General features: G+C 39.0%; 1 protein-coding gene across 1 annotated transcript; it reads left to right on the top strand.

The window, feature by feature from the left end:
• Positions 1-27816, top strand: BRDT (bromodomain testis associated). Its single transcript, XM_088153930.1, has 19 exons — positions 1-214; positions 5208-5345; positions 6445-6574; positions 7791-7963; positions 8596-8940; positions 9657-9785; positions 10250-10426; positions 14481-14665; positions 14746-15038; positions 15150-15248; positions 15517-15660; positions 17438-17499; positions 17673-17856; positions 18810-18922; positions 19662-19809; positions 22075-22214; positions 24888-25093; positions 26446-26599; positions 27040-27816. Exons 1-19 carry the CDS (start codon positions 23-25, stop codon positions 27106-27108), a joined length of 3081 nt encoding a protein of 1026 aa, XP_088010056.1. The 5' UTR covers positions 1-22; the 3' UTR covers positions 27109-27816.
• The last annotated feature ends 110 nt before the right edge of the window (positions 27817-27926 follow it).

Here is a 27926-nt window from a genome sequence, read left to right as displayed (position 1 = left end):
CAAAAATTCATTAGGAATAAAGATGGCTGCCCCAAGTCAACAGCATATGACAATTGTCAATCCTCCTCCACCAAATCACATCAATACTGAAGGAACTGGCTGCTTAACCAATCAACTTCAATATTTACATAGAGTGGTCATGAAAGCGATGTGGAGGCATAACTTTTCTTGGCCATTTCATCAGCCTGTAGATGCTGCAGCCCTAAAACTTCCAGTAAGAATTTCCAGTAATTTTTTTGTACAGAAAAGCAATGTACCTTCATGTGTTAATCATTAAGGAATGTTGATAAAATAGCATACTGGCCTCATCTGTGGCAAATTCTCATATTCCAAGCAAAAATGAAAGTTAATGGAGTCCTTCTTTTAAAAGTAATGACAAGGATAAAAACACGGCTAAGATTTGTAGCAACACTGGAAAATGAAATAATCTGTGGTATATAAATGTGGAATAAAACAGTAAATATAAATATATTGCTGTATATTCTGCACACGGCCAGCCGAAGCTGAATAGGATCCTGTACTCCAAGTACAGGACTTAATCAAACAGGAAGTTTATTTTTACTTCAACCTGGATGACAAAGACTTCCTTACCAAAGTCAAGGGCAGTCACTTGCTTAAGAGATGCAGCATAGACCATGTGGTATCTTATGGCCCCTCTTTAACTGCCTCCCCCCAGCATCTTAATGGTTGAGGTAGATACCTCATTCTATCTCAAGACATAACCTGCTTAGTACTGCAACATTTAACTCAGTATAATAGAAAAAAGTGTTTTGGGGTACCGAATACTGAAGCATGGATATCCCACTGAAATAATAACTTGTATACAATTAGCCATGATAAAGGGACATAAGGCGGGGATGGCAGTTTGTCTTTTTCTAGATATTTCTGAACTATGGGACTCAGCAGTATAGCCAATACTGAAGAAAGCTGGGAATTGTAGTTCAGCAACATCTGGGAGCTACAGGTGCCCAACCCAGTATAAAAAATGAGAAATATGTCTAATATAGTTTATACAAAATGTCATGATAAAAGAGAATCACAAGTCAAAACTACTACTAACACAAAGTATACAGGATTCTCAAAGATACGAGAAACGGAAACAAAACCCCACTACGAGTATCTGGCATTCAATCCTGTGTAATGTTTCATTCTTTGACTATCTTCAATCCAATCAATTAAATTTAACTATGATGTATATGACCTAAATCTCCTTTTAAAAAGTTCATTTATTTTGTATGAAAAGGTGGGAATAATACAAAGATCATTCGTTAGAAGGATAGGCTGCATCTACACATTTATTTCTAAATCTTAGTTTCACAGTTTATAAGTCATTGTAGTCAAATAATGTAAAAGGAAATACACAAAGTGTCATCAACATTTCAAATTTAAAATTTGCTCAACTACTTATTTATTTTACTTTATTTACTCAGCTAACTTCTACCCTACCACAATCAAACAGCTCTTGGTGACTTACATAAGGTATATAAAACAAGAATTAAAACATCCATAGTCTGATTAAAATCCATCACAATTGCATAACAGCATAAAAAGACAGGATAAAAGCTGTAAAAAAATGAACTATAAAAGTAAGAGAGAAAACATGAAAACAAGATGGTGTCAACTATAAACTTAAGAAAAAGCCCTCCAAATAATCCAGTTTTTAACATTTTCCAAAAAGCCAGCAAGAAGGGAGCCAGCTTGATCTCCACAGAGCAGTGTTGCCTGGCTTCAGTCCCCGCAAACCTCTTGAAAATGTGGGATTATAAGTAATTTCTCCTTGGATGTTCTAATAGATCAGGCCAATGCTGACTGAGGTTGGCAGTTCTATAGGTACCCAGTGCTGAGCCATAAAAGCTTTATAGGTCAAAAGCAACTGTACCAAAAACCAATCAGGAGTCAGTGCAGAATCGGTATTATACTGTATGCTCCCAGTGGCAACAGCAGGTAAGCAGATGGATTGCTGCTTTCTGGATCAGTTTCTGAGTAGAGGCACTTCTATGTAAAGCACAGCTCTGGTATCGATGGAAAACCCCAATGTACAAACATAGACTCCATCTCTGGAGGGATGCATTCCCCCCATCGAGGTCCTGACAAGGCAAAGATCATGAAGAAAATTGCCAGTGTTGTCTCTGTCCAGTAGCTGAGCCTGAACCCTGACTGAAAAGAATCCACATAATGTGGTTCTTCTAGGGTCCTGTGAAGTTGGTTGACTACTACCGTGTCAACAACCTTATCCCAAAAGGGCAGGTTGAAGATAGGGCAATAGTTGTCCACGACCACCAATCTAGGGAAGGCCTCTTCAGAAGCAGGTGCATCACAGTCTCCTTCAAGGTGCTGGCAGCTGACTCTCCTGTAAGGATCCAGATGGTCATCACTCTGTCCACTCCCCACAACAGCAGGGTGTAAGGAACAATTAGATGAGGACAATCTAGAAAGCACCCTATCTGCTTCCTCAGAGATCACAGGCCAAAAGGAGTTCCAGGTAACATGATAAAATGGTGCCCCAGTCACCACAAAAGACCTTGTCTGTGCAGAGTTGATGCTATAGCGAATCTGAGTAATTTTGTCAACAAAATGCTGTGCAAATTGGTCACAGAGATCAGGTGAGAGATCTCAAATCTGTCTCCTCCCTAATAGAAGGGTTGCTAGCCCTAAACAATGCCATTGAAAGACAGGCCCCCAACACAATATGGGAGGAGAATATGGCACCCTTTGCCTCCCTTATTGCCACAGCATAGTTCCAAACAGGGATGCCTACCCATGCTTGATCAGATTTGTTTCTTGACCAGTGTTCCAGGCATCATTTCTGGTGTTTCATTTCCTGGAAGGCTTCAGTTAACTGAGGCAAAACCTGGGATCATCCCCTAGAAAGAGGCCCCTTGGGGGCAGTAATGTTCAGGGCCTGGTTCACCTCCTCTTGACAGTTCATCAGGCACTGAACAGAACTTTCTGCCAAAGAGTTGGTGATCTCTCTAAGCACCCTCTGAAAAACAATGGGATCCATTAGGCACCTGGGGTGGACCATCCAAATAGGCTGCTGGTGGCTAACAATAGGACCATCTGAATAGGGCATGGATGGCTAGCAATCACAGCTGGATCAAAACATGATCTGACCAAGGCAGCTTAATAAAATAGTTCTTCCAATAATCAAATAAAGCTTCTACTTTATGGGCATTTTGTTGCATGGTGATCAGTAAGGGTTTAGAGTAGGTACCAACAATCAGCACCTTAAGTAAGCCATGTAATTAGTGCTCCTGGGTCTATAAAAGATACGTATAATTTTTAAATTTAAATTTTATTTTATTTTCTTGAAATGTGGTGCCCTACATAATGCGGCAGCTGCTTAGTTTACTTATACAGATGGGTCACCCCCGCTAGTGATAATTGGTTCTGAAGTCTGTCTATATTCAGGCCTTCGTATCTTGTCTGTTCCTTAGCTGTGCCACACATAATATGTCTGGGCCTTTGGGCCCTTTTTTAAAACAAATCCTTCTAGGGCTTTGATCTTTTCAGTAAAGGCTAAATCCCTCAGACACATGTCCACTTTTGGTTTCTGACAAACTCAAATTGTCAGTTTATCTAAAAGTGCTTTCAAAGTGACTGCCACCTTGCATTTCTGGTGTTAGACCTCTAGAGAAACTGTCACTTGAGCTTAATATAACAAGTTAGGGTTGGAAGCTATCACTGGGCCTGTTCTGCCTCTTTGCATTTCTTGGACAGACACTTAAAATGAATTTCATCTGCATGTAAAACTATTATACCATCGACCTTGCCTTGTCCACTGTGGCCAACTTCTGTCCATGGACTTTTAAAAGTAATGCATGAATAAGGAACAATAGGATGTGGTTGTTTACAACTACTTTTCTACTTTCTGTCTACCTTCTGTACTAATAATCCCTAGAAATCTATAACTTCCCAAAAATTCAGGATATACTTAAACATGCTAAAATGAGATTGCTGAAGGGCACAGAAGCACAGTTACACTGCTCCTTTGCTGTCTGATCAGCTGTCTGATCTGACCATGATTACAGTCAGAGAACCTTTTGTATATACAATTCTATTTATTGTGAAACTACTCTTTGATGGAGTTCAAATATAACAATCCAGTGCAACAGAAATAGGTTGGGAGGGAATGTAACACTTTTCCCAAGTGGATATGCATACCCTCCTTCCACTTAGATGACCACAAGGAAACTTTTATTTGTATCAAGTTTATATCCTAAAGTCTTATCAGTAGTAGGTTAGTAATACTAATGCTAGAAACAAGTATAACTGAACATTAACAAGCCAAGTGCAGTTCAGTATAATTTAGAACAATTAAAACACTGATAAAAAAACACAAACACCAACTAAGTTAAAACCAACCTCAGCAGACTCATTAATTTAATGACCAAATGACCAATTGCCTAATTGGAAATGGCTTTGCTGGCTATTAGTAAAGTAACTGTACTTTGCTGTAGTTTGTAACTACCAAACTGCTTCTAGCTACCAAAGCCAAAAAATTGTGCCCAAGTATGATTTGCTTTGAAAACAATCCGACTCCAACATGGATGTATGAAGTTTGGCTGTTTTGGTGTAATGCTAACCTATCCGAAATCAGAAGAAAAATGTTTCTGAATCCCCCTCATGGCTGTGCCGGATGAGAAGGAAGAGCAGTACAAAAAAAAAAAAAACCTTACCATTGCCACGAATCATAGTTCATTATTGTACCATCAAGATGCAGCTTTGCTTTAGAAACTTCAAATTTTAGAAAAAGAGGCAAGTGGAATTCTCTTGATTTCCTTTCCCTTGACAGCTGGTTAGCATAGCGGCCAAAACTGTGTATTACAAGATTCCCCAGTTCAAACATCACTTTTATCTTACCAGATGTTGGTGAGTTGCTGTTCTCTTAGCCATGATATGACTGTTCTCATTAGCTTGTTTTGAAGGCTGTTACTTGAATTTTGCTTTTATAAATGCAATGTTTCTTACTCCATGCATTTACTAATAAATAATTTAGGCTTCAGTAAGACTTTGGATGATTTATTGTTTTATGTTAAATATATTATTGCAGGCAATGGTATTGTTCACATGAGAAACCCTTCTTTGTCTCCCCATATGCCATGTAACTTATGTATGTGTTAGGCTAACAAACTATGCTCCTTAAATCTACAGTATTCCTATGGTTGGCATTTTTCCCCTCTGCTTCTTTTTTTTTAAACATACAGGATTATTATAATATTGTTAAAAAACCCATGGACTTGACCACAATTCAGAAACGTCTGGAACACAAATATTATACGTGTGCTGCAGAATGTATTGAAAACTTCAAAACAATGTTTGCAAACTGCTATTTATATAACAAGGTATCTACAATGGACAACCATATTTATAATTACTAAATATTTTTGGACAAACCTTTGATTGGGCTACAGGTAGTCCTTGTTTAGTGACTGCCTCGTTTAGCAACCATTCTCTGTTACAACGGTGATGAAAAAGTAACTTTGTGACCAATCCTCACATTTATTACCTTTGCAGGTCTGTAAAGCAAAGGAAAGCTGAAGTAAAATCATAAGCACAGTCCCAGTTTCACTTAGCAACTGCTTCGCTTAATGGCCAAATTGCTAGTCCCAGTTGCGGTTGCTTAACAAGGATTACCTGTATTTGGGATTCTTTAATACCAACTGTTACCATAATGGATTGGTGAAAATGGAAGCTATAAAAGGGCCTGTTCTTTCTTCCTAGTTAGTTTTCCACTTCAATATTAACTATTTTATTTCTTTTATTTCTTATTTATTTCTTGTTTTATTTTTCAAGCAGTGAGTTTGTATAATCACACCCATTCGCAAAGAAAACATGTTCATTTTCCCTGAAGGGTGGTTCTGCAGAAGCTACATTAGACTGACTAGTGATTTGTCTCAAGCTGTCTCTTCTACACTTTTCCACCAATTTCTATCAATTGTATCAGCATATGGATGGGTATGATTTTACTGTTCAGATGTGAGGCTGGTCTGAATACCCCTATTGAAACTGCAGGAAATCTAGTGTTAGAGATTCTTATGCTTAAATGCGCAAATAAAACCTCCATCCCAAAAATACCAGTAGTCCCAAGTGACTTCTAAAAAATTCAATCTTTGGTAAAGAACATTTGAGCCCTTAGGATTCTTACACATTCTGAGAACTGAGGGGCTTCAAGATGAAACAATTACACTGAGCCGTATTGGGGGGAAGGGAGATGAATACCCTAAACCTATACATTTGTAAACAGGACATGAATAGGTACAAGAAAAGTTGAAAACTGCGACAGTAAGGGAATGAAAGGGAAGTGAATTCAGCATTTGTAAACCTTACCTTACTGTTCCTTTCCAAGCAATTTTGCAGCCAAATGTGATTCTCATGTTGATCTAGCAGCATTATGAGCAGGTTGAACTTGGACAGTAATGGGCTCCAGTATTTATCTTGCAGCCTGGTGATGACATTGTTTTCATGGCACAAGAGCTCGAAAAAGTATTTCTGCAGAAAGTTGCACATATGCCCCCAGTCGAGAAAATAGTGGTGGCCAATAAAGGGAAAAAAGGGGGAAGAAAAACAGACGGTAAGAAATGCTTGACTTGATATTTCTGAACAGATGATATTGTTTGCCGAAGTGTTTTGGTAAAACCTTTATGATTGGACAGAAGCCTCTCAAATTGCAGTTGCTTGGAAAAAAGTAATCAGTGACTGTAGACAGTTTGGTATCGGGTCTTAGCAGTTTTTGCAGAACTACTGCCGGATAAAGAACATTGCCCTTTTCAAGCTGAAATTCCAGAAAAGCCCACGAGAATGAGGTTGGCAACCATACACCCGTGGAGGGAGGGGCAGGTCTAATGAGGTCATTTGCAAATGTGGCCCTAAGCCAAAGCAAGTGCACTCTTCTCTTAAGCAACCTGATGATAAATAAAACTTAAACACTGACCCTGTATATTAACTGCTTAAAATACAAAGGTGTCATTCATAAGAATATCTCTAAATTATTTTGTTATCAAATAGGATTATGGTAAAACTGTGGATTGGCCCAATCTGTTGAGCATAATTCTGTACACTAATAATTGAATGCATCGTGCTCTCCACATATTCTAGAACACAGCTACTGGTGCCTTCTTCTCTTTCTGGCAATCTGATTTTTCTTTCTCTTTACTTCCTTACACACTAAGCTCCTAGAAGGAGAGCAGATTATTCTTGTCCGTAATTGTTGTTCCAAAGGCTTTTTGAAATTAGAGCCTCAATTGCTAATTCCTGACATCAGTACATTCTTGTAAATTCTCACTCATAGGTTTCTCCCGTTGCCTTGTTAACATGCATAGTAAAGCTGTGCATCGTGTCTGAGTTGCTAATATTCTGTAATGTATATAGCCACATCTTCTGTACTTATTAGACAATCATCGGCATTAAAATTGGCCATAATAGTTATCTTCTATTAATGTGCCATTTTTCAGATACTAATATACTGTTGGGGGAAACACCAACATTTAGGAGTCAAGGATCCAAAGTGTTTCTTGTTTTGGTCATATAGATGTCAAATATCCACAGATATATTCCTGTTGGAGTCTATGGCACCCAAATCTTGTCTTGTTTAAGGCTGAAGAAAAGCAGATTGCTATGGTTATATATGAATGCTATAGCTTAAATCGTGGTTATTGTATAAGATGGTGTAGCCTTGTAGGCTATATAGCAGCTACCCTGGGAAAGAATCACAATGGACAGCTTAGTCTCTTTATGTTTTAATGCTACTAGGAGCTCATCACTAACACACTTCCACTTCATTTTCCTAGCTGCTGAGGAACCTGATGCAAGGATTTCACAAATTCAACAAAATCAGCAGACAAGAACATGCAGAAAAGCCAAGCAGTTCCAGAAGACAGCAACACCACAACTGCAGACCCCAGAACCTTCCCCTGTGTCTCCATCTTCAAATGTCATGCCGACTACTGAAATGGTTACCAAAGTAAGTGAAAAGAGTTAAAGAGTTCTTTATGTTTCAGCAGTCAGGAGCTGTGAGGTCGATTGCACACTGGCTTCAATCTCTTGTTTAGGAAGTGGGGAGTAGAAATGCTCATGGTATAGAACTGCCCGATAAGAACTGGAATAAAACTGATGTAGAGGTACCATCTTGAGGAAGACTGTTTTAGATAAACACTCACTGCTCAGAATAGTTAGTCTTTTAGAGGTAAAAGTAGTATGTGTCTAAAAGTATTAGACTACAAAAATGTAAACTTCCAATAGTATATAATGAGGAAAAGTGATATCCATTCATTTATTCATTTTCTCTCTCTCCCCACCCTCTTCCTCACTGAAATGATGGTACAATATAGTGTTTAGGCCAAAGAGTGGCCTGTAAACTCCAATATAGTTTTTAAAATTATATTTTTTATTGTACATTTTTTGGATGAAAAATGAAGGGCTCCAATTAATATATTAGGAAGTATCTCTGTAGAATCAGGGGGGGAAAGGAGGACTAAAAAAAAAACCTGCCTGGGTACTATAGTTAGACTTCGGCTGTTTTATTCCAAAGGATCCTAAACCAGATTTTAAATGTACAATTCTCTCTTTAATAAGCTATGTTTCTGTACTGAAAAGGGTGTGAAAAGGAAAGCTGATACCACTACGGCAACCCTCACTGCAAGCAGTGAGTCCTCTCCAGCACCCCATGAACCCAAAATAACCAAGATCTCCACTAGAGAAGAATCTGACAAGTTCCTATCCAAAAGAGCCTTACCAGATTCATGGCAGCCACCTGAACCCACAAAAAGGACAAAGCTAACAGAACCACTGGAATACTGTAACAAAATCCTTATAGAAATGCTTTCAAAACAGCACACCACCTATGCTTGGCCTTTTTATAAACCAGTAGATATTACTGCCTTGGGCCTTGAAGAATATCACAATATTATTAAATGTCCTATGGATCTTGGAACTATTAAAGTAAGTGAATTTGGCATCGTAAGTGCAGTTGATTGTTCTATATATTATGTCATTTTAAAATCAGTGTGACAAGTAATATTCAGATAGCCATCACCTATTCTGTATCAGCTCCTATCTGTCATTTCCTTTAATATCTTTCCCCCCAACAGGTATCTAGCAAAATTTATGGGACTGAAAGAATGTCTCAACCTGGTCTGAATTAATGTATTGTCACGTGAACTGTGGTGCCATGCCAGTTATTAATTGTATTGTCTTTGTATAAAATAAAACAAAACACCAGGCAATATAGCAGTGGTGTAGAAACAAAAGGCTTTGGCACAGATCCTGTCAAAGTGAAGGTCTGATAAAATATGAACCTGAGCAAAATGGTGGGAGAAAAACAAGATGTACGGCAATATAGAACAGGTGATCCAAAGGTGTTTCCAGTTATTGCTTCAGTTATCAGTACCGTAATGGTACTGATACAAAATTAGGCAGTATATCAGGGAATACTGCCTCTCGGAAAGTAAAATTAAATATAGTATTACATGTTTGGGAACATATGTTGTAAGTGTAATGTTACAGAAACATATATGTTAGCAATGATGACCACAGAACTTGGCACCTTGACTGTGTAATTTTGCTTAATCCGTGTTCTAATTCAGAGCACTGATATCTCTATATTGTTTTACAAATAGAAATATACCTGGCTTAAGGAATTCTTCTATTTTTCACAGAAGAAAATGGACAATTATAAATATAAAGACACACAAGAATTTGCTGCTGATATTAGGCTAATGTTTATGAACTGCTATAGATATAACTCTCCAGATCATGAAGTGGTATCAATGGCAAGAAAACTTCAGGTGAGGTATTAACAATGAAAAAACTGCATTTCTGGGATCCAAGTGAAAAAATTGCAGTAAGGGTTACTGTACAACCCAGTACTTAGCTGGAGAAGTGTTGCTGCCTGAAATAAAGAACAAGCTGCCCGTTGAGTCCCATGTATGTTAACCTGCCCAACTAGCAATTAAACTGAACTTCTATTCTGGTGATGATGCAACATCCTCCATTGCACCCAAGAGTGGACAGGTCAGCTTATGGATGTAGGGCAAGCTACTTGGTACACACACATACCTGTTCTATTGCTACTTACAGCTCATCCCTGTCCTCCATCCTTGATCGAGCGCTAGAACCTGCCTTTCAGTTTTGCTTACTTTTGTAGCTGGTGCAGCAATTGCGCCCTGGGTTAAAATTCCTACACTGCAGAAGCTATTTAGCCCTCTGCCACGGAGAAGGTTTTAAAGCTAACTAACTTTCTTCTGTGAAGGATGTCTTTGAGATGCAGTTTGCCAGAATTCCAGATGAACCGGTTACTGGTAGGCCTCTGCTGCATTCCACCACTAAAAGCACCACTTCTATTTCGAGTGACAGCAGCTCCAATGTCTCCTCTGACGAGGGCTCTGAAAAAGAACAAGCGAAACGCCTTGAAGAGCTCCAAGAACAAGTAAGTGGCTGTGTACTGGTTCTACACAGCTATATTTTGCTGTGTTTGCAGTTAGTGAAAAGGGTGGGCTCATTTTGTGTGTGGGGGTAGGGGGTGAGAAAATGTGTAGGAGAGGAGGACAGAAGGAATTCTGTGAATTATGCTGAAATTACTTTCTTATTAGAAACCACAGAATTTCTAATAATGCTTAATATTAAGAATTATATTAATATTTCTTATTAGAACTAACAGGAAATAAGAGATTAACCAGATTCTTGGTTACATTAACAATTGTTTTATTCAGGTAACAAGACATTTCTATGTTTGCATTCCCACTTGGTGAGAAAAAAATATTGCACATTCCTTATTTAATTTCACAACACAATGAGATCACTAGTCCATTGTGTAATAATGTATTGCATGATTTTCAAAAAATTCAGCGTCAGCGGGATGTAACTAGTGCTGCTTCACTAACTATACTAACGCTCTGCTTACCTGATCCTCATAATTATAAGTTCCTGTCAGCCCGACACAGTCTACAAGATCAGGAAATCAACTCTACGGGAAGGCTAAAATTATTTTTTTTGAGAGTGACTATAATAACTTGCAAGTCTGATTGAGCTATATACTTCCTTATACTTCTGTGAATTTGGGAGGTGTCTGTCAGATCCTCTTCCATGTATTTTCCGGCTGTTGTGGATTTAAGATTTTTTTCACCCCTTGTCGCTTTAGTAATGGATCTTGCATATCTCCATCAAGGTCATCTTCCTTACTATTTACAGATTCTTACCTTGTATACCAACCCATAGAAGGAAGACAAGGGAGTGTTTGAGGGATTTTTTTTTTAAATGATTTTGAACTTTTACTTGGCTCATTCCAGCTGAAATATTTATCAGTAAATAATTGTGTTCTATACTAACCTTCCATGCTGGCAAGGAGACATAATTAGGAGGGTGCCAAGATAGAAAATGATGCTATAGATATTGAAGCAAAGTCCTCTCTCTGTTTTGATACGTGGTCTTTTCCTTGCAGTAAATGTCAGTTTGGGTATTTTTCCCAAGCAAGATGCTATATTTTTCACTTAAAAAAAAGTCTGTATGTGTTTCATAATACTTGAAGTTGTTCTCCAGCTAAACAAGAGCCATATTTTTCCCCCACATCATCTGTTTGCTCATAGAAACTGTGTTAGTTCCTAAATATTACTAATCCTTTATTCCTGTCTAACAGAAAAACTAGGAGGGGGAATGCAAAGGGATGAAAGGTTTATACTATGCTATGTGGAATTTCAGTATTCTTGAACTGCAGGCTAGAGAAGCAAATGAGAGAGAAATAATTTGGAGGACGTACCCACTGCCCATCACGATTCTTTTTAAGCCTCCCTGCTAGCAGTCCATTTTAAGTGTAGGTCTCTTTGTGTATTCCTGTTTTTTTCACAGTGTCTAGTCCTGAAATTAAGAAACTGTTCCCTAAGGGGGGGGGGACGGGGGGGACGGGACTCCCAGCCATAGTTCCTAGCAATTTCTCATCTACTTCCTATCCAAGCCCCTTTAACCAAGCTTACTACCACAGCAGTTCCCTCCACTACCACAGAACCAAGCATACCCAAGTTCCTTTGAGATATGAACAGATGACACACATTTTCTTTCCTGCATCAGAAGCAAAGATTGAGAATAGCTCCAGAACCCACTGACATAAATACTGAGGTTGGCTCGATGCAGAAACCATACATCATTCATTTCAACAAGTTCTTTATTTGCCAAGGAGCATGTTCCAAACTTTCTAATTTAAGCATGTGGGCTTCTGAGAATAATGCAGCTTCACATGCCAGCTCGTCCTTCAGTCATGGAGATTTGGCCTTCACTCTACCAGCACTAATGCCAACCTTTGCAAAATGGCATTTTGCCACACAGCATACCATCTGAGAGGTTTGCCTGGGGCCAAGGGGGCTTTCCTATCTGTCACACTACTCATCTTTTCCTTGGCTAATACTTCCCAATGCAATTTAAGGCCAACTCACAAATGGCCTACATGTTTCAAATGTTCTTAGCATCATATTATCACTATACAGTAGTTGCAAGTTCAGAGTTCACAGAAAACACCTTCCATCATAGCTCAGTCCAAGCTAGCAAGTAGCTGAGGATAGCGACTGCAAACCAATCAGGACTTTCTGTCTCTGTTTCTATCTAACTAACTCCTGATTCTCCCATGAGCTCCCAGGGTTCCATTAATTAACAAATAACCTGCCTTTCTCCTTTTGGAAACAGAGAATAGGTTTCTAGCATCTCTTTTTCTCCCACACAAAATAAAGTCATTTGCCTATCAAATCTTAATTGGTAATTTACAAAACATATTTCCCAACAGGCTGCTATGGGGGAGATTACAATGGCAGATACAATTTTGAATTGCTAACAAATGTACTGAGAAGCCCATAAGCCTTATGTTCATCATAACATCAGATCAGCATTGCAAAGTGAAGGTGGCATTCTAGGGAACTCTGCTAGTGTATTCTCCCAGCAAATTCTAAAGGAATTGCTAAGCATTAAACTCTGTGAGAGCAACATTTTAGCAAAATTGTATTGGTGGGCTTTTCCTCCTAACCAGGCTGAATGAAAAATTAGCTGAGGGAGAGGTCTATACAAGGGACTTATTCTAGCGGGGAAACATATCAATAAAGCCGGAATGAATTTATTGCAATACACATTTCATCTGTGTCTGAAATGGGGGGAAGAATGTAAGTGAGATTTCCAAAGGGGATAAAGTAAAGGAATTGGAGATTTTGGAAACTGTCATTGCATCAGTACTGATTTGCAGGTAGTGTTGTATGACAGATGGCATGGAGCCCAAAAGGCAGAGAAAAATTAGCCTGTGCAAATGCTCGCTGTTTTAGTTCACAAAGAGGAAGTGGCAGGACTTCTATAATTATTTTTGTTGTCAATTTAGGGTATTTGGTTTGCTCTCATTGCGTGTAATCAAAAAGGTGTTGGTGGAAGTTATAATTATTCACGGGTCCAAGCACGTGAAAGAACTTAGATCCTCCACAGCCAAATGATGGGAAAGGAGCTACAAAGAAAATAAATTTTAAAATGCCAAGTATCTTCCACATAAGCAAGTTGCTCACAAAAGTGATGAGAAAAAACCCTCTAGGAAAGAGGAGCAAAAGGTCTCTATCTTCTCTAGCGCTCTCTCTCTTTTGAGAACAATCTTAGACCTTGTTTGTGCACAAGGTGTGAATCTAATGGCACTGACTGACTTTTCAGCACCCCATGACTTCCAGACTACAAGGGGGGTAGCGACATAGAGATAAAGGGTTAAGAATGTATTCTATGCCTCCTTTTTGTCTGTCACTCTGCCTGATCTTTGTCTAAGAGATTACCAATCTCAGGGCACTCCCTTCTGCCTTTCTTCTCAGACACACATGCATGGAGTATATACTCTTTCACTGCCCTCCTAGTTAGGATGCAGTTAGCTAGGTGCTGGGCTTTGCTTTAAGGTATAAGTAGTCCTCACTTAACAACAGTAATTGGGACTGGGAACTCCGTCGCTAAGCGACATGGTCTTAAGGCACAACGTCATGTGACCACATCGATTTACCCAGTTGCCATCGGTAGGCGAATCTCTTGTGGTTGCAGCATCCCACAGTCACATGATTGCCATTTATTACTTCCTGCCAGCTTCCCCATTGACTTTGCTTGTTTGAAGCTGGCAGCGAAGGTCACAAATAGCAATCACGGGACCATGGGATGCTGCAATGTCATAATTGCAAGCCATTTGCCAAGCTCCTGAATCGCAAACACATGACCGCAGGGACACAGCAACAGCCACAACTATCCCTTGTTCCAGTGCTGTCATAATTTCAGACGGTTGCTAAATGAGTGGATGTTAAATGAGGACTACCTGTAATGTAATTACCTGTAATGGAAGTTCTATAAATACACCTCTTTTCCTGTTATAAAGCTTGCTTCACTTATTGCTCAAGTTAGAGTACTCTCAAGAACACTCACATGCATACCCAGAAAACTGCAACTTTCAACAAATCAGATTTTTTTAGTGTCCCTCTCTCTGTGTCTCTCCCTAGCTTAAAGCTGTTCACCAGCAACTGCAAGCCTTGGCTAAAACAAACTTACCCAGATTGAGAAAGAAGAAGAAAGGAAAATCTAAGAAAGAAAAAAGCAAAAGCAAAATGAAAACCAAGTCCGGAACTCAGAAAAGCAGAAAGATGAAGCAAATAAAAAAGCTGAAGAAGAAAATGTCTTTGAACATGTAAGGCTGCTTGTTGGCTTGAATTTGTACTTAAAGTTGCTGGTACTGGAGTTAACGATGGTTTATTTTCTCTCTTGCAGTCATTCGAAGAAAATCAAGCAGCAAGAAGAACTAGTATTCAAGTCTGAGGATGAGGATACTGCCAAGCCAATGACTTATGATGAAAAGAGGCAATTAAGTCTGGACATAAATAAACTCCCAGGGGAGAAGCTTGGCAGAGTGGTATATATTATTCAGTCAAGGGAGCCATCACTGAGACATTCGAATCCTGATGAAATAGAAATAGACTTTGAAGCTCTCAAAGCATCGACTTTACGGGTACTGGAGAAATATGTAATGGCTTGCTTGAGAAAAAGGCCCAAGAAACATTATGGTGTGTTATGCAATATGCACAAAAAGAAAGGGGAAACTGTATGTTTTTTCTAGACAATTGCTTGGATATTGTTCCTGATAGTTATCTCCTCCCCCTTCCCTTTACATACAGCAAAAAAACCAAAAGACCAATTTACTTTGGAGAAGCAACAAGATCAGAGGTTGCTGGATATCAATGGGCTGCTCTGCTCAATCAGGCAAAATGCAAAATGTAAGTGAGCCCTTTCTAATGAAAGAAGGGTGTAGGAATCTGGAAGGGTAGAAACATTGCCATAATCTCCTTGCGCTTTATCCAGTAATATACTTTTCTGGAATGCGCCATAGGAAGAAGTGAAGCAATTGTGCTCTGTCCTATGGCAGCCTTTATCAGCATAAAAATGCCAGTTAAGTCCACATCATTTACTTTTGCTTGAAGGTTGCTCCTTTCTCACCAACTTCCAAGACAGAAGCTTTGTTAAGTTCTTCTCTATGTCTTGCAGCTGAAAATAATGCTGTATCAAAAATCTACGGAAGGCCTAGTCGGCTGAGCGAAAGCAGCAGCAGCAACAGCAGCAACGCCTCCTCTGCGTCTGAAAGCACCAGCAATGATTCCAGCACATCCGACAGCAGTGATTCTGAATCAGGTTCTTTTACTAATATCCTTCAGAAAGAATGGCTCTGGCAAACGTCCTGTATACATTTGATCTAGAAAGCTAAACTCCTGATTAAGTTGTGTGTATATGTGTGTGTGTGTGTAATTTTTATTGAAAGATTTAACAACAATAATAAGAACTAATACAAGCTAAAATAGAACAAAGAAGAAGAAAAAGAAAGGGAGAAATAAAAGAAAAAGCTAAAAGTGCAAAAAGAAAAAGTAGAAGAAAGGTAGAAAAAAAGAAATAAAGAAGTGGCTTCTGATCTTCTTCACAGCAGTCATAAGTACAATTATATTTTAACCTCTCTCTCTAAAGATACATCATAATTCTCTTCTTTCTATAATCTGTCCTGTCTAATCATCAAAACCATAAATCACATTCTTTTTTTTCTTTTTTACACAAGAAGTCCAACTCCTGATTAAGTAGTCTTGAAGAACTTTATTCATACTCTCATCCATAACTTTATTCTGCTAACAACCAACCTTGGGAATTTCCTGGAACAGCATTGACACAGAATACTGTATACACTGCAGATTCTAAGCATGCTCACTCAAAAGGCATTTCTATAGAACTTGCTTCCTGGAAATACATTCCAGAACAGTGTTTCTCAACCTCAACTTGGCTTCAACTCTGCTGAGGTTGAGAAACACTGTTCTGGAATTACAATACCTAAGTTTCTTTTGCACATTAGACAACATGCACTGATGTAAATTTAAAAGCAGAAGGCATCATAAAAATAAAATGGAAGGACTGTAGCTCAATGGCAGACTTGTAGTTTGAATATATAGGTCCAATAATTAGAATCTGGCAGTTGGTTTAAATCGTTTAGGGCCATGGTTGCATAAGCCTTCACCTTTAAAGTAGTCAGAGAAATATCTATTTACTTTGATGCAAACTAAAACAATTTACATGCATCAAAATATATTGTATCCAGTGTGATTTCATATAAAATTAGAGATGTGGGGAAAAAAACCAGTATTTGTGTGAAATTGGTCAGTTTGTCCACTTAGCATCTGGTATTTGGTTAAAAATAGAGTTCCAGTTTGCTTCTACGTAGAAGGATTCTGGAAATGACAGACCAGGACAAGAACATTTGTAATAAATAAAATAAACACATTTGACTCATTGGTATGAATGGCAACATTTGTAGGCATGGAGTTTCTCAGATTTGCCAGATATACTTAATGTAGAGTAAGATATAGTTGATTTAAATCTCCTACAGGATCATGACTATAAAACCTTAATAACAGATTTGTGGCAGCCTTGGACAAATTTCCTTCTGGTGAATTTTCTAATCCATCAATGGATTTTTGTGGATTTATCTGGTGTTTATGACAACTTTTAATCTAACTGCTGCCTTAATTTCTCTAGGGAATCTTGAAGTAGTCCACAGTATTTGGCCTATAGTTGTGCTATAGCAAAAGGGACAAGCTGGACTGGCAATAAGCTTTGTGAAGATGTTGGGAGTATCAGGTGCTGACATCCCTACATAGTTTCCACACCGCAACATAGAGTTCACCCATGTCCCCAGTTATTTGAATCAGACTTCTAGGAGATGTGTAAAATGTGTGAAATAAATTTAATGGGATAGTGAGAAGTGCCTATTACATCTTAGAAAGATCTTTGCTGGAAATGCCACAAATGATAGAAGAAATATGGAATAAGGGGGCTTTACAATGAATACTATGTCTGATGGCAAATGTGCATAAAATGTCACTATATATATGTACGCTATAAACAACTGACTTTTGCCATTTTTTTACAGAAGTATACAAAAAACAAAACGGAAATGGGAAAAAGGATTTGTTTTGCAGAGAACAGCTTAAGGTAAACTTTTCTCACCTTGCAAGCCCTAAATTCTTCAGCTTGGGCTTCTCCACTGCTTCTGATTTTTCAAAATGGCACTCTCACAGAAAGACAGCTTTTTATACAGAACACTTGGCATAAAAGATTCGTAAAACACAAAATGTCTATAACGGTTTTGATTTCTTCCACATCAGATCCCGCTGCATCATCCAAAGATATCCTGCGATGTTGTTCCTCAAATATGGAACACTTCACCTATCAGCAAGCTGACTCAAAGAGCAACCGAAGCCAGGGCCTCCCACCGCTCACTGCCACACTCTCAGCCTTCACAGCACAGTCCTCTTAAACTACAAGAACAAACCCTTGTTTCTCCTTCAGGTAAAACTTTCTCTAGGAATTCTAACGCTCCGGTAGGATGCACTCCGTTGGCTTTTCAGAGCTGCTCAAAAATACATTTCCATAGTTGGGAAAGTGGAAAAGTCTATCTGGAATAACGTGGTTCTGCTTCTTTGAGAAGGGTGGGTATTGCAGGGTGGATTTGGGGGATTTTTGACTGAGAGAACAGTGGAGACTTAAAGCATCTTTGTAATATTTGCCAGAACCTACAAATGGACCAGCAAAGTCAAAGCATGTGCTTTAAAATAAATGCTGTAAACTGCCTTCTGAATCAAGGAAAAAGTGGGTATGCCACTCAGACACAGTACTTACATATTTGAAAAGTAAATATATGCAAATATTCGGGTCCAAAGACGGTGATAAAAAGGGTATGCTGCTATGTTGTTCTTTTTTTCTGAGAGAGACCTATCCCAAAAGGTGTTCCATGTTCAAACAGCTCATGGAAGGAGGCCTGCACATGCACACACGCTTCCAACAGATTGTGTTTGACCCACAATCTATCTGACACATGTTTCAGCTCCTTGCAGGCCTGCCCTCCAAAACCATTATTTTGGAAAATATTTGCATGATTTCCCCTCCCCCCCAACTTCTCTGTTTCTACCTGAAGCCTTTACATTTGCTCAGCTACTTTATATATCAGCAAACTGGGTGCTCTGTACGGAAGCTTTCTTCTTATGTGCCTCCCTTCCTGGAGATGCTTTTCGTGTAGCTCTGTCCTCTCAATCTCAGATGAAACCTCTGGGATTGTGACGAGGCAGTTAAAAGGGGTTCTGCCCACGGTTCATCCAGCTCAAAAGCACTAACTGACTTGAAGCAATGCAGAGTTACAAGTTTGCCGCCTTCTCCCTGTGAATGAAGCTGTCGCAGTGGCTTTTCTAAAAGTGAAGAGATGTAACATGGCATTGGCAATCTTCTATGTGTTTCCCTCCTTGCAGGTGTAGTAGCGGTTGTGTCACCCCTGCACTGCACTCCAGTTCAACAGGCAACTCAGGGTGACTTAGTGGCAACCCAGGCTTCTAACAGCCCTTCTCCTCACGTGCTTGCAGAGGTGGATATCACTGATAATTTTGGGAAACAAAGTGGCTCTTTATTTAAAGTTTATTCTTTATATTATTTATTTATATAGATATAAATATATATAATTTTATTATATATATTTATATTTATAAATATATAAACAAAAATATATATATATATATATATAATAAAAAACCCTTATTTACAGTGTCTTGACATTTTCAGTGATTTGCATTTATGGACGATCCTTAATGAAGGGTGGTTTTGGTAAGTGGAGTTGCTCTATCTTCACGTGGCTAATGCTGGGTTGGAGCCGGTATTTCCCTTTTTCAATAAACAAAACAAAACAAAACAAAAAAAACTCATCACCCAATTAATTATTACAAGTTTACTAAAAGTTAATTGATTAGGAAGAAAATTTGTTGCCTTTTTTTTTCCTTCTTCACTGGAAAGTGTCAGCTTTCCTGAACCAAAAAAAGGGGGTTTTAGAGGGGGAAGACTAGAGTTAGAAAGCACTTCGTATTTTAAAAACTTGCTTTGCAGAAGTCGTGGGAATAAGTAGCATTAGACAATCTTGGAGCACTTCAGCCTTAAGCATTTTTATTTTTTCATCCATGAAATGAAGCTTATCCAATAGAGATGCATAGGGGTGGGAGGAGGGAATTCAAAAAGGCATGTCAGCCTCTCCATCTGTATGCAAAACCATTGTAGGGTGAGGGACCTCTACAACTGTGATAAAGTTCCTTTAAGACTTTAAAACTTTCCTGTAGGTATCTTGTTCTTCCTCTCCTAATAACGCTTCAGGCAACATGAAAGATACTCAGAAACCATCACTATTGCATCAGGGGCAGCCATCTGTTCTTCACATTAAATCCTCTTTGGGAATTGTCAACTTACCAGCTACTGACCAAGAACAAAGTATGTATTGGCTACAAATATTAACATCACATACTAATGCTCTCACCATTTCCACGCCCCAAGCCCCTGCAAAACAATATGAAGCTGAACCGTGACTGCATCATAGCTGCCCAATTCAAAATGTAGAGAATCACTTTACAGGCAGGTAAAGGAGGCGGGGGAAGTCAAGGGTCCCCGCTATGGGAGAGAAAAGAGGCAGGGCTAGATGTCAGTTCCTGCAGATGGGGGAAATGGAAGCTCTGCAGAGCTGCAGCACCTCGAAAGGAAAAGTAGGGTTGCTGTGGCTAAATGTTTGGGACTCATCTGGTCTAAATACTGTGATAAAAAGGGCACTTGGGTTTTGCTGGTTTATCCACCAATAGTTACCTAAAATTGGTAATCTACGAAAATTACCCTATGGAAAACAATAACACCCTTTCCTGGACCAGGAGGCCTTGCTCACAGTATTCATGCCTGAGTCACTTCCTGTTTGGATTACTGCAATGCATGCTATGTGGGGCTGTCCCTGAAGACTCGGAGGCTACAACTGGTCCAGAATGCAGTGGCAGGCACAGTGCTGGGTGCTTCTAGGTCTGCCCACAGTACACCTCTGTTGTGTGAGCTGCTGCTTCCCAGTTTTCTTCCGGGTGCAATTTAAGGTGCTGGTCATCCCTGAGAGTATCTGCCCATCCTACCGGATTGCCCTCTCCCTATTGATCTGGCAGGCCCCTGCCCTTTTAGCTTTCCGGAAGGCCATCAGGACCTGGCTTTTTACCCAGGTGCTGGGGTAGAGTGACGGTGTCTTAACTTGGTTGTTGGGCATCCCAAGGAAATGACTGAGGTGCCAGGTTTTGTTTTATTCCTAGTAACTCACCCTATTCCTGAAGACATTCCAACATGTGGACATTGCATGCTGCTTAGCATATGCCTTTTCCTAGCAGAGTAAGTAGCACCTGGCCACAAAATTACAGTGCCCAGCATGCAATGTCCACAAACCTCAGTGGGAATGTATATGCAAAAGAATGACATCCTGAAAAACTAGGCTGCTGTTTCCTCATTACCAACAGTTCAGCTCATGTCTTCTGGTGGTCTTTTAGGAGTTATTTATTTATTTGTTTAGGAAATGGACTAGATGAACATGCACATCATGTGCATATACTGAAAACATGAGGGAAAATAGCAATTCAATATTTTTTCCCCTTTCTGCATGGAGATGGTGAGGATGTATGGTACTCCAGGAGCTGCTGTAGCTCCAGCAGTGAGGTACTGATTGACTGCACTCATCCCTTGATTGAAGAAAGCCCCAAGAGATCATGTTCTTAGCATTCAGAGGTTGGCCGGAGTCACGTCGCTGACTTCATTATGCTTTGGAGGAAATGGGGTCTGGAATCAATGCTGTGTGGAAGTGTCCAGAGATACCTATGGCTACAGGGATATACCGGTGACTTGGTGTAAGAAGAATAACATATGAACATTGTGCATTACAGTGGCTATGAAGCAGCAAATCTGCACTGTTGGTTAACTACTCTTAGTTACTGAATCCCACCATTGCCCTGAAAAAGTGCCTACTTGGGATGGAATACAATTGGAATGCTTAAGGAGCATAGAGCTACTGTTATTTATTTACTTATTTTTAGGATTATTTATTGGCTACATAGAGTTTGGCATTGGTATATGCACATCAGAACCAATCAGTGCAATTCGATGTATAGCACGGTCAAGAAATTATTTTGCAGCATAATACTTTTTAAAGGCTTATAACTGCACACATCGCCATTTTTCATTTAGACAAGGAAACCAAAGAATTTTAAAATTTACAGCATTGCTAGATGTGGGGGATGCCCTATTTTTTGAGAGAAGGTGGTAGCAGTTGGCATGGAGAGCTTTACATTAAATACAGGGTTGCAGGCTTTTCTTCCTTGGGGAGCCTAGAAAGAGCATCACAAGAGGCCAAATGGTCCGTGTTAAAGAGAGGAGGGGGAGGAAATGAGTAACGGAAAATGTGCACCTTCTACACTCAAGCAGGCATCTGAAAATAGAAAGCTGTAGCCACATGGGGCGTTCTTGCTCTTCTGCTTACTTGGAAACTATGCAAAGTAAACAAGGGACAGATAAAGCCTCCAGAAGGCTGTCAAATGGAAATATACTCTGTAATTAAAACAGATAAGAATGCTGAAATTGATAGCACTTGAGTGAATGTTTCTACCTAATAACAAAAACGAACGGAGGAGTTCTTCACCCTCTTGGAAATTCACTACCCAGTCTCTGCTTCTGCTTACATTCCAGAGCTGAAGACCAGTTTTCCAGATGGCCATTGCAGACAACGGATGACAGAATCTGCACATGCCACTATTACAGAAAGATGTTCTGATAATTGTGAGGATAAAAAAGAGAAAGAGGCTAAACCTCAGATTCCTCTAGTAAAGGTAATAATGTGCTACCTTCTGCAATAGCTTTGGACGTTACCAGATGTGGCTTCAGATCCACATGACCAACAAATAGAACCCACTCCACCCTTTCCAATCAGTTGACATTGTCCCCAAGCACTTTCCTTCACCCCAAGCCCAGGCATCCTGCAACTCCAAACTTCTCCATCATTACAGCAGGAACAAACCAGGACTTGGAATGATGGGAAATCATTCAGCGATGCTGCTGAGGGATCTGGAGGATGCACAATCTCAGTTCACTTCTTCAGCTGATCTGAAGGCATGTTTAATAATCCCCACAGAATATCATGCAGGTGCAGAGAGCATTCTAAGGGCTGATTCGTATGATCTGTGGGAATGCTTTACACCTTGATAGAGATAGCTGTTCTTAGCCCCAAACAGTTATCTCCATCAAGCTGGTTTGGACTGATGCACAATGGGTCTCCATAAATTATATTTGGTATCCAGCAAAAGATGACATGCTGGCAACCTCATTGTATGACAGATGTTGGTATTCATGTAGTTAGAATTCCTTTTATTTGCAGCCTTTTATTTATTTTTGCTTATCCCTATTTGCTTATCCTAAAGAGGAATGGTAGGATGTATATGTACTGTATATTTATATATCAAAAAGTAAATCTATGTAGAGCTTTCACACCAGTGTCTTTGACCCTGCTGAGAAATTGTTTTACTACTAGCAGAGGTTAATATAATGGAAACAGTGATGCCAAATGATACTGTACTATTCAGCAGCATCAAGCTTCCGCTATGATATTTACTCAGAAATGAGAAATCAAATTTTTCAAAGATTCCCTACAACTTTGATTAGAAACTTTCTTCTGGTAATTATGCATTTAATTGCTTCCTGCTTTGCACAGTATTATTGATGAATTGTGTCTTCATCTGTATCCTTAAGAGCAAGAGAGGCTTTGATTGCATTTTTAAATTTGAATTTAATTAATAAAAATAAACAAAGAGACCTCTTTTAATAATGCCATAATGCCCTCTGCTAAACAGAAAACAATTACAGATCCACAAGCCATAAAGAAGAAGCACAATCTGAGTAAAGCCCTTTAAAAAACTCGTACTTTTTCTTCACCAATTAATTCTAAACAAATTGGTGTTGCAATTGCAATTCAAGTGACAAATATTGCAATTCCTGTCAAGCAAGCAAGCAAGCAAGGAAGGAAGGAAGGAGAGGGGCAGCAATATTGTCTGGATTTGTGATAAAAAAACAAGTGAAGAAAGCATATTTAGGGTAAAGGCCTAACAATAAAATCAATAAACCTGAAAGCAATGCGAATGTATGCATTGCAGTCTGAAAATCAGTTGATGGTGATCTAAAGCTCTTTGCTCTGGTTTACAGACTCTGGTTATATGACAGAAATATTTTATACACATTCTAACAGGCTGCAGTATTTTCACATATTGTCCATTAGAACAATAGAATTTGCAGGGCATTTCTTCTGCAAATAAATACAGTCTTAACAGGGGACAGATGAGGGCCACCTTGTTCTGTGTACTTGGGGAGTCCCATGTCAGCCGCCATTTCAAGCAGGAAAACACTGTCACATCAACATACACACAAAGGAGAGATGTAAATCAGTGGGTTGGAGATGCCCCACATACTACTAAAATCTTTTTTTCATTTTTCTTTTAGGCCCCCTACTAACTGAAAGCTTGGTTTGAAAAACATCTGTATCAGGGAAGAAATATTATTTCTTGATAAAACTGGGCTAGAATGACTAGGATTTGCCATTATTTCATTGGATGCATTTGCAGCCTTCTAGGCTATTTCTGTGATTCAATTTCTTCTCTTGGTTTGTTTTTAGGAACTCAATTACTGCCTTTCCCAAAGATGCTTCACGTAGATTAGGAGATTTGTTACACTTATATACATACAGTGTTGTTTAGTCTTAAATTGAGTCAAGTGAGGGTATTTTCATGTGGATTCTTTGGTTGTAAGTTATGTGATCTTATACCATTATCTTTGTTGTACAGCAGAGCTGATGTATTTCTGGGTCAGTTGAAGCATATCTAGAATGGCAGAAAAGGCCATCTTTTAATCTGAGCCCCTGAAGCTTTGCAGAGCCTTCCGACCGGTCAATTTCCCATTAGCTGTAAGTTGTTTCATTCTACCTTCCAGCTCATGGGTGGAAAACAATCTCATCCATCTGCACAGAGAGGTTCAGCTGCCATAGCATCATATGAAAATACGGTCATTTCAACCGAGCAACAGCGCCTTGGTGATTTTGCATCTCCTCCTTAGTAGAACAACTTATGGGGGTGGGGTGGGGATGGAGAATTATCAAGGAAATGCATACAGTGTGAACTAATAATGTGGATGTAAGGGGACAGGACACTGAATGCTCCTCTGTGCACTTTCTTATTGGATAGCTGGAAGGAAGAATTGATTTGTTCACGCTGATCTTAGCATTTCAAGTTCAGCTACAATAAACACAATCGCAGGTTAGCTTCATCTGCTCTGAGGGATTGGTGAAGGAATATGGTTGGTGATGTGGAAGTGCTCTGAGTTTATCAGGATGTAATGATTACATTAAAAAAAACACACACACCTCACACTCTACCTGCTATTTACGTTTGGGAATCCTGTCGAAAGTGGAAGACAGTATCTGCTTGTGTTTAGAACCACGTTGCTGGTTATAATTGCAGGATATAAAAGTCAAGCATGCAGATTCTTGGACAAGTTTAGGTAAGATGGTGCCTGCTCCAGTCTCAGTCAAATCGTCCAATGAAAGCTTCAGACTATTCCAAAAAGCCGCGCTAGAAAAAGAAGAAAGTGAGTGGGCAAAGGAACGAAAAAGGCAATTGGAGCAAGCTGAGAGGAAGTTGAAAAACCACCCTCAGGAAAAAGAGAGGTTTGTAATTCCATAGAATTAAACTGAAAGGCTCTATTTCACATGTCTATTAACTAACTTCGCATTGAGTGGTTTCCAGCTGCGTTGTTTTGTTGTTATGTGCAACTGATTGTTATGTAAGAGGAAGTAATTAAAGTTAACAGCAAGAGGACATGCTGATAAAATAGCAAATGTTGAACATTCTTTTCAGAATTAGCCTCCATTTCTAAATATGACTGGGTTTACACTGGAACAGAGCAGAATTATGTTTGGTGGAAACAATCACTCAAGCATGGGAAAATGGTGGGACAGCTTCATTGATAATAAATGTAAAAGTACCAAGCAGACTTTCACACTGTCTCATGGAATAACCTGTGGGATCAAGACCGGCAAAACTAAGGGTCTTTCCAAAGCTTTTAAATTTAAACACCCATTGAATTGGTGAATTGGTGTCACCATTTAAGTTACACTTTATTCACACTACCAATAAATAAATAACCCAAACCCCATGCTGTGAGCTTCCTTGATTAGGACAAATTGCCTATGCTACGATTTTTGGCTCACAAACTTAATGGGCTTGGGGAGAGTTAACTCTGATCATCCCTAGTAGCTTAGAATTGTTCTCCAACTGTGGTACCATGACACTCACAAGCATTTGCATGAGCCTCGAAGGAGAAAACTCTCATTAACAATGTATACTTAACACTGCCACTTTTAATTGGAAAGGAGCAAAGGTACTCTGAGTTGTGCTACCGAGCCCACTGTGTCCTCTGTGTGTTCTTCCCTTGCTCTCATAGCATTATTCCTAGATTAGTTACCATTTGATGAACGATGAAGTGCTTTAACAATATTTCATTTTGTTTTGGCTCCCGGAAACAATGGACAGGCATTCTCTCCATAGCCAATTCATTATGCATGTGTTATGTTTATTATTATTCATTGTAACCCTGTTTCCTTCCTTATGAAAGAGTGCTATGTAGCCTCTCCCCAAAGTCTGCTCTGCCCAGGTAGTCAGAACTCAAGTACAAAATAAGATTTTCTGTGCAATGGTAACAGCTATGTCGCTACATTTGTCAACTGTCATTTCAGCAATATCAGAACATCTTTATTCCCTCTTCCAGGATGTTTTGGGAGGGTGAGGGAACTTGCATTAATGTTGCTGCGTTGCTCCAATTGGCATCTGGTGGTAAAGGCATCCAGCATGCTGATTTTTAAGCCATCCCATCACCCACTGTAGTGACAATGGGCAAATCACTGTACCAAATCACTGCTGATTGTAAGTAAAGAATCGCTTTTGTGTGTGTGTGTTCATTCAAATGTGAAGCTTGCATATCTGACTTCATACACAACAGTTGTTGCCTGGTTTTCTTTAGAAACAGTAGAGAAATGGATTTGAAATCCACAACAGTAAAAGAAAGCTGCCCCATCCCAAAAGCAGTGGCATCTGGAAGAGAGCAACCACACTCAACACACATAGATCGTAATTTGGCAAGAAAACTGGAGCAAGAACGCAGGAGAAGAGAAGCGGTAAGCAACTGATTCATAGATCAGCTTAAAAATGTTGGTCCCCTAACACAACGAAAGAGCTGAGGATCAGCTTAATTTTTTTAATGAAGCCAACAGAACTTTATTGGCTTAAATTGTCTGAAGAACCAGCTTAGAAACTGAGGCTGAAGGAGGTTGAGGGATCAATTTTTTTGCCTGATCTCAGCTGTTTCTTCTTCTTTTTCTTTTTCTGCCTTCATTTACTTTTAAGAATACAGCTTGCAGCAGGCCACTGAAAACCAAACATAGCTCTCAGTCCTAAAATAGTTGTGCACCAACAACTTTATTATCATTTTCCCACTTTTGCTTTTTACAGTTGGAAAGTTAATTGCATATTGATTCAGAATCCAATTCAGCAACGTTTACTTCAGACTGAGTTTCTTTTTTCCTCAATTCCATGCTGCTGTTGTTGTTTTTAACAGTTGACAAGCACCATTGACATGAATTTTCAGAGTGATGTTATGGCAACATTTGAAGAAACCCTGCAGTGAAAGGAGATGGATGATTGCATTGATTGCAGTTCTTCAAAAAGTGGCTATGGATTGCAGAAAATATTCCAAAGAATTGATCCCTGATATTGGAGCACCACTGTTATTAATCTTTTTTTAAGAGCTAGTGTATGAGTATAATTTCAGTTTTATAAAATTAAATTTGGTTATTAAAACCAAAAAAAGCCCATGCAAACTTCCGAGGCATAATTGGTCAGCCCTTCTGAGGAGGTTTTCTGAGTATTGTCGTAGATGAACTAAGCATTTTAAAACCTGTTTAAAAAAAAAAAAATTAAAACCAACCCAAATTTTATTTTAGCAAGTGATGAATTTAAGCAAAAGTATTGATGTGAGGGCTCAAATCTGGTGTTTAAATACTTCTGGAACGCATATGAAGACAAAAATAGTGGTTGGGGAGAGTACTTAAACTCTGGGAAGTAACTGATGTTTGTATATGTATAAATATATTTTTGTTATACTTAACATTTTAATAAGGGTATCTGCAGGTTAATTTTTGTCTTGCTCTGATTTTTGGCTAACATGTTTGTTGAAATATATTTTTTTGAAAATGGCAGGTTAACATTTTTAGCACATTTAGAACTGAAATCTATTTGATATGGAAAAGATAAATCCCTTTTTTTTTAGTAAAAATATGGGAGTGCATTGTCATTTGGTCTTTTGTGTGGTTTAAATTTTTATTTTTGTCTTGAATACAGACCTACAATCTTTTTTTTATTTGATAACAAAATTACATTTACAGCTTTCATATGATAATAAAATAAGTTTTCGTACTGGAGTGTAATCATTTTGAACCTTACAGA

Source organism: Python bivittatus, unplaced genomic scaffold, assembly GCF_059951505.1.
Source record: "Python bivittatus isolate LINGU-HERP-01145 unplaced genomic scaffold, Pbiv_v1 ctg000700_np1212, whole genome shotgun sequence".
NCBI lineage: Eukaryota > Metazoa > Chordata > Lepidosauria > Squamata > Pythonidae > Python > Python bivittatus.
Note: the sequence above shows the minus strand (reverse complement) of the source record. Positions and strands in the feature narration are given on the sequence as shown.

What these genes read in the sequence shown, in the direction of transcription:
- BRDT (XM_088153930.1), top strand. Translation starts at nt 23, where the DNA reads ATGGCTGCCCCAAGTCAACAGCATATGACAATTGTCAATCCTCCTCCA. An exon ending in AGGGGGAAGAAAAACAGACG is followed by an intron (nt 6,575 to 7,790) that starts GTAAGAAATGCT and finishes TCATTTTCCTAG; the next exon opens with CTGCTGAGGAACCTGATGCA. An exon ending in CAATGGCAAGAAAACTTCAG is followed by an intron (nt 9,786 to 10,249) that starts GTGAGGTATTAA and finishes TCTTCTGTGAAG; the next exon opens with GATGTCTTTGAGATGCAGTT.